This window comes from Parasteatoda tepidariorum, chromosome 8, assembly GCF_982258835.1.
Source record: "Parasteatoda tepidariorum strain Cologne lab strain chromosome 8, Ptep-v5.0, whole genome shotgun sequence".
NCBI classification, from domain to species: domain Eukaryota; kingdom Metazoa; phylum Arthropoda; class Arachnida; order Araneae; family Theridiidae; genus Parasteatoda; species Parasteatoda tepidariorum.
This window is the reverse complement of record NC_141762.1, coordinates 44,750,988-44,763,138: the sequence shown is the minus strand read 5'-3', so window position 1 is coordinate 44,763,138 and position 12,151 is coordinate 44,750,988. Positions and strand designations below refer to the sequence as shown.

The following is a 12,151-nucleotide window of genomic DNA, read 5'->3' as shown; positions in this document are numbered from 1 at the left end:
TTCATATTCTCATCCTAGTAGAAACGTTTTTCTATTGGACAATTCATATTCCCTTCCTTATAGAACAGCATTTCTATTGGAAAAGGGACACTATCTATCTGTAACTGATTGATTATTGATGTATTTCCGGTGGACAGGTAAGTGAAATGAGTTCTGCTGAGGCAGATGTACATTCTTTGCTGGTCTTACAAGTTTTATTTTGAATTAATTTTTCATAACAACTTTTTTATGGGGTTTACATCAGTAAAATGTGTAAAATAAAATTAGAAACAAACATTTTAAATGAAAAAAAAACAAATAAAAACCTTCAAAATTATAAGTCTTTTATCTTTTTATTTATGATGGTCCAAGAGTTGCAAACGTTAGTGAATAATTTAAAAGAAAACCCTCATACGTATATCGAGAGGTTGGTAACTGCAGAAGGTATAAAGAAACTTAATTATATTGTATCATTAATTATTATTTGTTATAACAATTCTTTCAATATTAATTTAGTTTTACAACTTCAGAATTTCGTAGAAAAATATTTTTTAAAGATGCTTTTCTATAAGCAAATCACTGAGAATCATTAAAAACAAGACTGTTTCAATAAGTAAATTATAATTTTGTTTTCATTTTTACCATATGATTCGTAATATCCCAATAAAAGACTACTTTGAGAAATTTTGATTAATGTAACGTTATCATCATCATGGCGCTACAGTGCTTGTGTAAACTTGGCCTTCTTTAAGAATTAGCTAGTCAGTTAGTTTATTAAGAATTATTGGCGCAAAATCCATTTTTGGCCATACCGCACCTACAATTTGTTTTATAAAAAAAAAACATTCTGCTATAAGTAAAAGCTAAATTGATATGTAAAACCATTGTCCCTACGATAATTAAAAATAATATTTTGCAGTTTATCCCCCATAATAAAGTCAATATTGGTTTAAAGCTACCAAAATGACGTTGTCTCTGGAATATAAATTTGTTACACTTGGTTAAAATATGTTTATTAGTGAGCGGTTCCCCACAATGAAAACATTCTAGTGTAGGTTCCTTTAATAAGAGTTCTTTATGGGTTATTTGAATGCGACCAATTCGCAAGCGATTTAATAATACTTCATGCTTGCGACTAATATTTAGACTTTTATAAGATTCTATAGAAGGTTTAATGTCGTGCAATTTATTACTTGTGCCAGTGTGAATACTGTTTATTGTCAATCGCATTCGTGATGTCTGTGCAGGTAAAAGGGTTGTTTGTTATATTGTTCGCTGACTTAGCCACATAACCTGCTGTTTCGTTACCCGAAATGCCAGAATGGCCTAGTGCCCAACAGAAAATTATTTTAGATTCCTTTCTAAATAAATTGCTTCATAGGTTTTAAATATCATTTATAATGAAATGTGGATTTAGTTCTTTATTTTGTAAGGCATCAATGCAACTTCTTGAATCTGAATATATTAACCATTTTTTTAAACTTTAAGAGGAAATATATTGGAGAGCCAGATAAATTGCATGGTAATCAGATATAAATATAGAGTATTTCGAATGCTAATACTCAAATATTGTGGAGATTGGTGTAACAGCCGCCCTTGCAACATAGTCATGGCCTTTAGAGTCATCTGTAAAAATGGAATTAAAATCATTATATTGTTCTCGGTGAGAATTAAAAATCTGTAGGTAAATGTTAGCAGCAGTTTGTGCCTTTGTCAAATCGCTAAAAATATTTATAGTTTGAAGAGGAATGACTAAGGAGGGCTAAAATCAGATGCAGGTAAAATCATTCAGTTTTAGATAAAAGCTTTCTTATTCTTAATTGTCGGTATTGCAGAGGGTCTGTTGCTAAATAATCTTTCATAAAATGGAGTTATAACATTTAAAAACATGGGATGAATATGATGATATGAGAAGAATAACAACTGCTTTCGCAGTGAAGACGGAACAAATGGCAGAGATGGTATAATTGTAAGTTCGATCAGATATTATGATCCCACACCCAGTATGTTCAGGAGATTTAGAACCAACTGTAATAATTGCTACATATTGTGAATATCTGTGAGGTGAATTGCTGATGAAAAGCACTAGGTGCGACATAAGATTTGGTGTATGACAAAAATTGAGATTTACAATAATATGATGAAATCATAAGATATCGAGCATAATCACACGGTATTGTAGGTGTTCCTCTGTTTTGAGGTTGGTGTGTGGAACAGAGCACCTTCCCATTATCAACCAGCGACACCACACACCACGGAGTCTAACTAAGGGATGCAAGCAACAGATAATGCTGATACCAATCCGTTTCTCTACACCGATGTTGACCAATAGCTATATGCCCGAAAGTCACTCCTGAAGCAGCCGTCACCCCAAGGGGCCCAATAAGTGACCCCTGGTTTGCTAGCCAACATATGACGTTTAAGACCAGCCGAATGATGCATACTGGCCAATATGCACCCCTCTTTTACCTGAAGCATGGGCCAAAGCAGTGTGCTGGCGTACCAAGATGCCCCTCAACTACCAGAATCCCCTTTCCCAGGGACACGGATCTCCAAGATTGGACACGTGGTTGGTCTCTTCCCATCAAGGCCCGCTACAACAGGGTGGTAATCGAACACAGGCAAAAAGCCCTTGCCAATAAACTTGGCAATCACGACAAGGGTGAAGAAAAAGAGGAAATTAGGAGTAAAGGGAGAGGAATACGAAGGGAGGACAGATCCTTATGGTACCTCAGGGGCGGGACTACTAGTGTTTACCTAAAAAAGGTAAAGTTGCTAAAAGGAAACAGCTTTCATATGTGGTATTAAAAAATGGTAAACTAAAATATCTGTATTGTAACTCTATCTATAATTTAAGTCACAAAAATTGATTTCAATTAGAAACGGAGAAATACAAAAAAAAAATTTCTTTTGCGTATTTGTTCGGTTGAACAACTCGGAAATTTTATAATGAACACGTTTCAAAATTTGTTATTAAGCTTATCAACAGCTGCTAGATGATGAAAACTCTAAATTCTTAAATGTTTAACAAGCCTTAATGCATAATAATCGATTCGAACAGAAATATTTTCACGAGTGTTCGTAATTTTATTTCTGAAACTACGCAACATAGTTTCTGCAGAAGGTGGTAATTTCGATTTTCTTTCTCAGATGCGCCATCTCTAGAAAAACTATGTAATTAATTCTGAAACTTGGTATTAAAAGTTCAAAAATGATAAATAATGATCTTGATGATAAATTGTTCTTAATTCATTTACCATATTTATAAATTCATTTACCATATTTGATTGATTCATTTATCATTGTTTTCTTAACGACACGCAACAAATAGAGCATTCCTATTGTTTTTCTTTTTCTTAAATTCATATTTCAAATCGTTGGCCATTTTGTACATTTCTTGAAACATTATTTTAAACTGCCAAAAAAAAAACATTCCAAGATCACGATTCGAATACCTCTCATTGCATAGATCTTTTTTTTATTTATAAAAAACTATTAGAATGAAGTAACATATTCTTACTAAAATAAATATTATTTAAACTACTGTAATTAAAAATGTACGAAATATTTAAATTTTATTATAAATTATATCCTGAACAAATTTATAGGTGAAAAAATTAATTAATTTTCTAGAGTTTTGAACATGACCTTTCAAAAGTGTCATAACATTTTTGAAATTTCTATTGATGACATTTTAGACGGATGAAATAGTCACCCAGTAGGAATGTGACAGATTAATGTACGTACTTACATTCAAAAGAGAGTGCCGTTAATTATTAAAAAAAGTACAATTCTATATTGTTGTACTATAATATTAAATAGTTTGTGCATTACTTAAAACTGCCTTAAGCATATGTTTTTAAAGTCTTTGTCAAAAATGAAGCAAAAAAGTGTACACACTTATTTTGTGTCCAATTTTAATATTGAGGCTAAAAAGAAACGATGGAAGTCAATCGAATCACTATCGAGGAAGGTGGAATGAAAAATATCAAAATAAATTTGAATACTTGATTTAACTTGATGGAGTTTCAAATAATCGCTTTTTACACTCCTTAATGTTTTCTTTGGCAATCATATAGGCTTTGATGATTGTAGTTCCACCTTCCTTAGTAATTATTCAATAAACCACGATAAAATTGGGGCCTTACTCTGAAACAATAATTTGTGGCTCCTATCATGAATACTTTTTTATTTCATTTTCGACAAGGATTCTAAAAATATGAATTAAGAGTAATGATTACAGAACACTGCATAAAAAAATTTATTTCCATAATAAATTTTAACAAATAATTTTTTTAAGAAATTACTACTAATATTTTAGTATTTAAAATTTGATAAAAAATACAAAATAAACTTTCTTTTATAGAAGTTACAAGCATACTGCATGAAGTTGGAAAATTTATTAAAGAAAATCTACAGAAAAATAACGTAATCCATTTTTCTTATATATTTTTTTTATTCGTTATATTGATTATTTATTCATTTTCCGACATCGTGATTCGTATACTCACTAATAATTTTGTTAATTCTAATAATTGATAAACAAAGGTTGGCTACAATTAAAGATATCGAGGTTAGACCAATTCATGAGTCCGTAATAGTTGACGTACGTCAATGAAACTTGGTCTATACATTATAGTCCATGGGAGCATAAGAAAACTATTTTCTGTGTCTAAATCATGAGCGAAAAATCCAGTTATTAATCATCTATTACTAGGATTGGAATATAATTTTATTCCTTAATTTTTAAAGATTTATGGAAGTGGAAAGATTATAATGGAAGAAAAAAAATTTTAGAATCATTATACTGAGAAAATTATAATGTTAGGAGAACAGGAGATTTCTCACAAAATAAAACAGATTTCTAAAACTTGGTCATTAAAAATAATCTCTCCCACCATCATTATCTTTATAACTAAACAATTTCATGATATTATGATTTTTTTAATGATTCTTGGCTTCAACAAATTTGCAAACAATAAAGTAATAACTTCAGTAAAAATTACAAACAAAAAAATTACATTTATTTACAATAAATGCAATTGAGATGTTAACTGTAAAAATATGCAACAATATCACATTTATCTCAAAAAAAATGTTTTCAATTTAAAAACTTAAATGATTTCTATTGCGCTGTGCATCATAATAACAAATTAATAACGTAGTATTTTAGACATGTAGTGTTCAAGAAGTTCTAAATGTAAGGTATATTATAGTTAAGAGTTAGTATAGGTGAAATAGATGTTACAAATAGGTGATGTTTACAAATTTTTCACAAATTTTCTTGATATTTTTCCTGATAAAAATTTCAAAAGTTTTGATCAGGAAAAAAGTTAAAAATCAATTCTTGTGCAAATTTATGAGACAAGCGCAAGCAATAAATGTTTTTCTTATAATTTCAGTTCAAACGGTTTTCGACAGAAGGCGTTGCATACATAAAAAACATTGCAGAAATAATGAAAGAAAAGATAACTGAAAATATGGTGAAAAAAAATATTATATTTGACATGAATTTACTGCAAGAATTGTTTCTTTTTACCATGACCATTTTTCAGTTATAAATTTTTTAAAAACCGCCCACTTTGATTTTATATATATATATATATATATATATATATATATATATATATATATATATATATATATATATATATATATATATATATATATATATATATATATATATATATATATATATATATATATATATATATATATATATATATATATATATATATATATATATATATATATATATATATATATATATATAATTTATTTTTACAGACAGTTGTGATTAATGGAATTGGAACATTTGGATTAAAGCAAGAAAAACTATTAGTTTCCCAACAACCAGTAAAGTACCTCATAAGTCAAATTCCTGTTTTTGTTCTTTCTCATAGCTTGGCGCTTAAATTTCGTATAAAGTGGTCCAGAAAATATTATGAAGGTAAGAAGAACTTTTATCTAGAATGAATTAAAGAGTGATTTAAAAGCTACAGTCAGTTTCAATTACAGTATTCTCATTTTTCTAGATTTAAGGTCATTTCATTTTTTACTGAAAAAGGGACAACAAGAAGCCAAAAGATAAAGTCTAGTGTAAATGAACTCGAAACAAAACCCAACATGCCTTGCTTTAACTTCTTAGTCTTAACAGCCTACCGTTCAAACGATATCCAAAATCATTGTTTTTCATGTAGCTTGTTTCTAACAGAGAAATTAACATCATTCGAAATATTGATTAAATCCACCAAAAATGAATTCAAAACAAATCCCAACATGCCTTGTAATTTACTGCCTAGTTTTAATTGAATATCATCCAACAGTTCAAGAGTTATCAAGCTTGTTTTTACTTTAACTCTTTTGCTGTTGTCGTAGGCCATTAACGCAAGGGGAACGTTTGTTCTTGTTCTTCATTGGCGCCATCTATGGCCAAGAATTCGACTTTTGCCACACTCATACGTCCCACCCGTTTAATTAGCGTCCCCATTCATTCATCCACAGATCGTAATTTTGACCTGAATCAGAGCACGATCAATCTCCAACCCAGTACCCCCAGAGGTTTAATTTATAATGGGCAAATGGAGGACTTTGTGACCCAACAGGTTTAACGGTCACCATTCCCCAATTACTACACGGAGATTCTATGGCCGGCTCGTTCTCACGAACGTGAGTGCAGCGCCCTGCCAACCGTCTATCCCGGTCCTATTTAACTCTTTTATTGCCGAAAAATGAACATCGTTCAAAAAATTAAACGAGTCCACCAAAAATGAACTCAAACAAATCGCAACTTGCCTTGCAATTAATTGTCTAGTTTTAACTGAATATCTCCCAACGGTTCGAGAATTATCAAATTTGTTTATTATATCACTCATTTCTTGCCAAAAAATGAACAGCATTCTAAATGTATAATTCGTCGAAAAATCAAATCAAAACGAAAACAAAAAATTCTATGTAGATTAATAAATGTCAACCAATACAACAGCAGGGTTTATACTGAATCGTTATAAATTCAGGATAAGCAGTATTACGACACATTAATTACAGTAAAGCAAGGTTATTTTCTAAAATGGAGTTTTACAAAAATATTTTGATAAGTGATGTATTTTTAAATGTATGTATGTCTTGATAAAATGTTGCATCTAACAAATGAGAATTCTCCTAAATGTTAACTTCCTTTCAAAATCCTATTTTAGCCTCGTTCCCAGAGAGGGTTTTCAACTCAAGCTACATCGCAGCAAAATGCAAAATACAGAGATCAAAGGTCTGTCTGGCTATGTCGGAATTAATTGCATTCATGGAACGCAGTCTTTTCTGTCAGAACGCTCTGGAACTCCCCATTGTTGGCGTTGGAACGCTGAGAGTACACGAAGATCATTACAAAATGGATTTTGATGAAAGCTTTTTGAAAGATGTCTCAATACAAGATGTCCTTTACGTTGTTGAATGATTTAGAAGCTTTTTCACTATTTCACTACCTAGTCTTTGGAATCTATCAGATCGAGATTTATCTAAATCTAATCTCAATTTCATTCAAAAATGAAATTATAAATGAAATCTCAGTTCATGAAAATTAATATTTCTAAGATATAATTTATTATATATAAATTAACAACAAAATATAATTACCTATAAATTGAATTTTTATATTTTTTGAAGATTAAATATTAAAAGCATTAAAACTGGATACTTGTGAGTCTTGTTAAAAAATTCCAAACTGTTTTAACTCTTTTTTAATTCCACACTCTCAGAAACAAGAAATTTTTTTAATCCTCCTGATGTCGGAATGTAGTATACATTGTAGTTTTCAAATTGTAGTTTTTGACGAAATTCGTTTTCTTGAAGGTTCGTACGTTTTCGAAAAGATTTCGTTATTTCTTCACTTTGTCAAAATATTCGCTAGGAGCATTTACCAGGAATCGGTTTCGTCAAAAACGACGAAAGTTTCGTGAAATTTGAGTACACATTTTTTACAAGCAATTTTCTTTATCAACGTAGCAGCGTAACAAGAATATATAAATTGTTCGGTAATGACCACCAATTATATATTATTTTATGTTTTTAGAATTTTTGTTAAGAATGAACTAAAGAAAATACAAAAATTTTGTTTTGCAAACTAATATTAAAGAGAAGAAGAAAACTCCGACCTGTCTTAATTGAAACCTGTCAGATCATAAAAGAAAAAGTCAATATTAAAAACATATGCAGTTAAACCCCCCTATAGTGAACCTTCAAGGGACCGAAATTTCGGTTCACTATAACTGGGAGCTCACTATATCCGCACCGCAAACAATTGCAACTAATTTTTCCATACTGCTCCCTTTTAATGCACGTTATTTAAATAAATGACCAGTAAAAAATATATAAAAATGATTAAGAAACAATATGTAGTAACTTTATTTTTTATTACTCCTCGTCTTGCGTACAAAACATTTAGTGATGACCTTTATTTAGGGATGGAAAATTGAGATAGAAGAAGCAAAGGGGCCGCTCAAAAAGTACGTACATCCCGAAGGAGGGGGAGGGGATTTGCTATTTTGTACGGTTTTGTATGATGGGGAGGGGGGGAGGTATTATACAAAGTACGTACATAAAATTGGGTGTTATTGTTTAAATAATTTAAATTAATAAATTATATTAAATAAATATTTAATTTTATTTAAAACATAATTATTTTAATTTTTATGACAAAGGGGGGTAGACTAATAAAATGTACGTACTCTAAGGGGGGGAGTAAGACCTTGTGTACGGTTATGTACGAAGAGGGGGAGGGGGTTAAAATTTCTCCATTTTTGTGTACGTACTTTGTGAACGGCCCCCAAACAAGAAAAAATGCTTATGGCTACATTCCACTCAATAAATAGTTTAAAAAATCGGTACATGTATTTTATGTAGAAATTTTAAAATTACCAAAAAATGTGGGGGAAAAATCATTCGAAGAGAGAAAAAAGTTCATAATATCCAATTTCCTCTCGTCCTTTGGTTCACTATATACACACAAAATAATATTATATGTGCATAGCAAGGCACGGAAGCGATCAATTCGCTCACTATATCCGGGAGTTCACTATAAACCATGTTCACTATAGCGAGGTTTGACTGTATACTTTCTATACAAGAAAAAAATGCAAGAATGTGTAAAACAACTCTAGATTTTATTCAGTAATCCGACTCTTTGTTAAGTGATCAGTTTCAGTGATTCAGAAACCCCTACAATGATCATTCTAACATTAGTAATAGAATTTACTGATTGGACGGGGGCAAAGCGGGGAAAAATTACTCTTTGCTATCTATGCAAGTGATATATTTCCGATGTAAATTTTACGTTTAATCGAATGAAATCACATCCAAGTCGATATATTTAATAGCTAAGTAGTTATTTCAGTTTCATATAAGAAAGCAAAATCTGATTCGTTCATATATATGCGTCTGGCATTGCTATCCTGGCAAAGCGAGGTATTGTTTCCAGGCAATCAATAGGAACGTCTCTATTCAAGTTTAAGAATAAACGTTTGAAGTAGGTACGTGTTTAAAAGTACATAACTGTATTTTTTATACAAAAATCTCTTATAACTTTCAAACTGTTATGTGAAGAAAAGTATCAATCGCTAAAAAAATACATATGAATCAATACATCATTTGCCTAGAACAACGGAATGTCAAACACACATATATATGAATGAGTCAAGGTCTGGTTTCTTAGGACAAGCGCCTTATCTGGGAGTCAGCGGGACGTCAACGTCCCGCTGACGCCAACAAAATACTGGTTTGTTAGCTCAAGGCTTGGTTTCTTAGAACTAACGCCTTATCTGGGCGTCAGCGGAAAGTTGACGTAGAGCTGACGCCAAAAAAATACTTTTTTGTTAGCTCAGCGTGATCAGTCGGTCCAACGCAGACATTATCTCTCATTGCGCATGCGTTAATTACGTAAACAAATATTTATTTTGAATTTGTATTGATTTTGTTTTAGTCGATCAGTGTTTTAGAGAACAAATAATGACTTTGTCCAAGAAAAAACACATTATAGCTGAGCTAAATGAAGAGTGCTATGTTTAATGAAGAAGCTATGTTTAATGTCAAAATCAAAATCTTGGCTGATTTCAATGCGCTGTTGGATGTTGTCCGCCATTGCTTCTGTGGTTAACGTCACGTTGTAATCCAACTGCAGTTGAGTTGGACGGCAATTGTAGTTCAAGATAAGCGTTCGAAGACGTATACTATCAAACTCACAAATGGACCAATCAGAGGTTAGCGTTGATTTGCAGCTGACGGCGTCCTGTCCTAAGAAACCAGGCCTTCAGTCTTTGCTTTTTTTTTCAATTCCTATTATTAATTCACACTCTCCCTATATCTTGTTCAAATTTTCAATAGTTAATAAAATACTTTTTATTCATCCACCCATGTTCAAATACATTTGTAGTGGATGACACTTGACGTTAATACAGTTTTTTTTAAATATTAATTCATTTATTAAATAGGGATGAGCGAAATACGAAACGAACTTTTCTGATTTGTTGAGCGTTAGTCATTGTTTTAAATTTTACTATAAGCAATTCAGTTTTCCTAAATTTCAAAAATAATATCAGTTATAATTTCTAATTTATAACTCTATTTGAACAAAGAATTAATCTATTGAGCACATTTAAATGCACATTTGAATGCAAAATTATTTTACATTCGCTGTGTCAGATAAATTCAATAAGGAACATCACGTGGTAGCAAGTGTGGTCCACGTCACCATATTCATACTTTTATAGTTGTCTGATACCACGCGACATTTTTTTGTAAATTCCTACTATTAGTTCATACTCTCCCTATATATATTTATGTATCTCGTTCAAATTTTCAATCGTTTATAAAATACTTTTACTCATCCACTCGAGTTCAAATACTATTTTTTAAACTTGTAGTGAATGGCACTTGATATCAATATAGTTTTTTCAAATATTAATTCATTAATTAATTTTAATTTTATACAGGAGAAAAAAATTTAATCATTTAATCAAAAGTAACTAAAATAAAACTCTTCTTTGCTGACCTAAGTAGGAATTGACTTTAGAAAATTTGTATAAAATTTCTTGGCTACTAAATATGTAGACTTAGGTGTGAATTCCTTGGAATAAGCGTAAAAAATTACACAGACAATATTTTATCACTTAGTCAGGAGTAAGTTTTACCCACTTTGTCCTCTCCAATTCGATGAATTCTAGATTGCTATAACGAGACTAAAGCTTACCTCGGATGAGGATATTAACTTTAAATATTCCTATTGGGCTTTAATCATATTTTTTAAACCTAATTTAAAACTTTCCCGTAACTATTTCTGTATTCAAATACACATGATTGAATGTAAGGTTTAATGGCACAAGTTTCACAAACGGACATGCTGTGACAAACAAAACGGATTCAAAACAAATTATAAGTACTTAAAATGTATACTACAATTTTTCCTTACCAAAACACGCGAAATTGATAAAACTCCACACGAAGCAACAGACGGATTCAATAAAGTCAATAAAATTAGATAAAATGTAAATACGATAAAACATGTGAAAACGTGAATAAAATCAGAGGAAATTGTAAATAGAATAAAATCTCACTTGTATAGAGTATAAAATACCAATTGCGCATAGAAACACACAAATGTCAGCATCATGAGTGTCACCTAACAGATCCTCCATAGATAAAAAAAAACGGTCAACTATCAGAAACGGTAAGATGATAAAACATGGTTAACAAACAGAAATTAAAACATGGATAACAAACAGAAGTTAAAACATGGGCAAATGGTTAAAATATGGTAAATCAAAATTTTTTTTGTTTGGAGTCATTTTAATAAAACCTTTGTGTATATTTAAAATACCTAAATACGATATGAAAATAATACCATAACATTGAATTTCATATTAATTTCACTTCCATTCAAAATTATAAAAATAAATTAATAAATCAACAAAAAAATATTACAAAGTTTCCTTTAACAAAATAGGATTTGAACAAAAATAAAATTATGCTGCAATGTTTTAAATTAATTAAATAGGGTTAAAATCAAAAATATTGAGAAACAAAATTTCGTCTTTATTTCCATCACCGAAATTTAACAATACTGGCTCAATGCTATCACCATATTAAATAAATGTCACGGAAACAAGTGTAAGATAACGCTAAAATT

General features: G+C 30.5%; 1 protein-coding gene across 1 annotated transcript; it reads left to right on the top strand.

Annotated features, from left to right (window-relative positions):
• The first annotated feature begins 292 nt into the window (after positions 1-292).
• LOC107449142 (coiled-coil domain-containing protein 81) lies at positions 293-7,571 on the top strand. Its single transcript, XM_016064584.2, has 4 exons — positions 293-423; positions 4,346-4,407; positions 5,767-5,929; positions 7,176-7,571. The coding sequence occupies exons 1-4, from the start codon at positions 339-341 to the stop codon at positions 7,427-7,429; spliced, it is 564 nt and encodes a 187-aa protein (XP_015920070.1). The 5' UTR covers positions 293-338; the 3' UTR covers positions 7,430-7,571.
• The last annotated feature ends 4,580 nt before the right edge of the window (positions 7,572-12,151 follow it).

Excerpts from the sequence above, each read along its gene's own strand:
- LOC107449142 (XM_016064584.2), top strand. The coding sequence starts at position 339 with ATGATGGTCCAAGAGTTGCAAACGTTAGTGAATAATTTAAAAGAAAAC. Across the intron at positions 4,408-5,766 it reads AAAATCTACAGAAAAATAAC|ACAGTTGTGATTAATGGAAT; the intron begins GTAATCCATTTT and ends TTATTTTTACAG. Across the intron at positions 5,930-7,175 it reads GTCCAGAAAATATTATGAAG|CCTCGTTCCCAGAGAGGGTT; the intron begins GTAAGAAGAACT and ends ATCCTATTTTAG.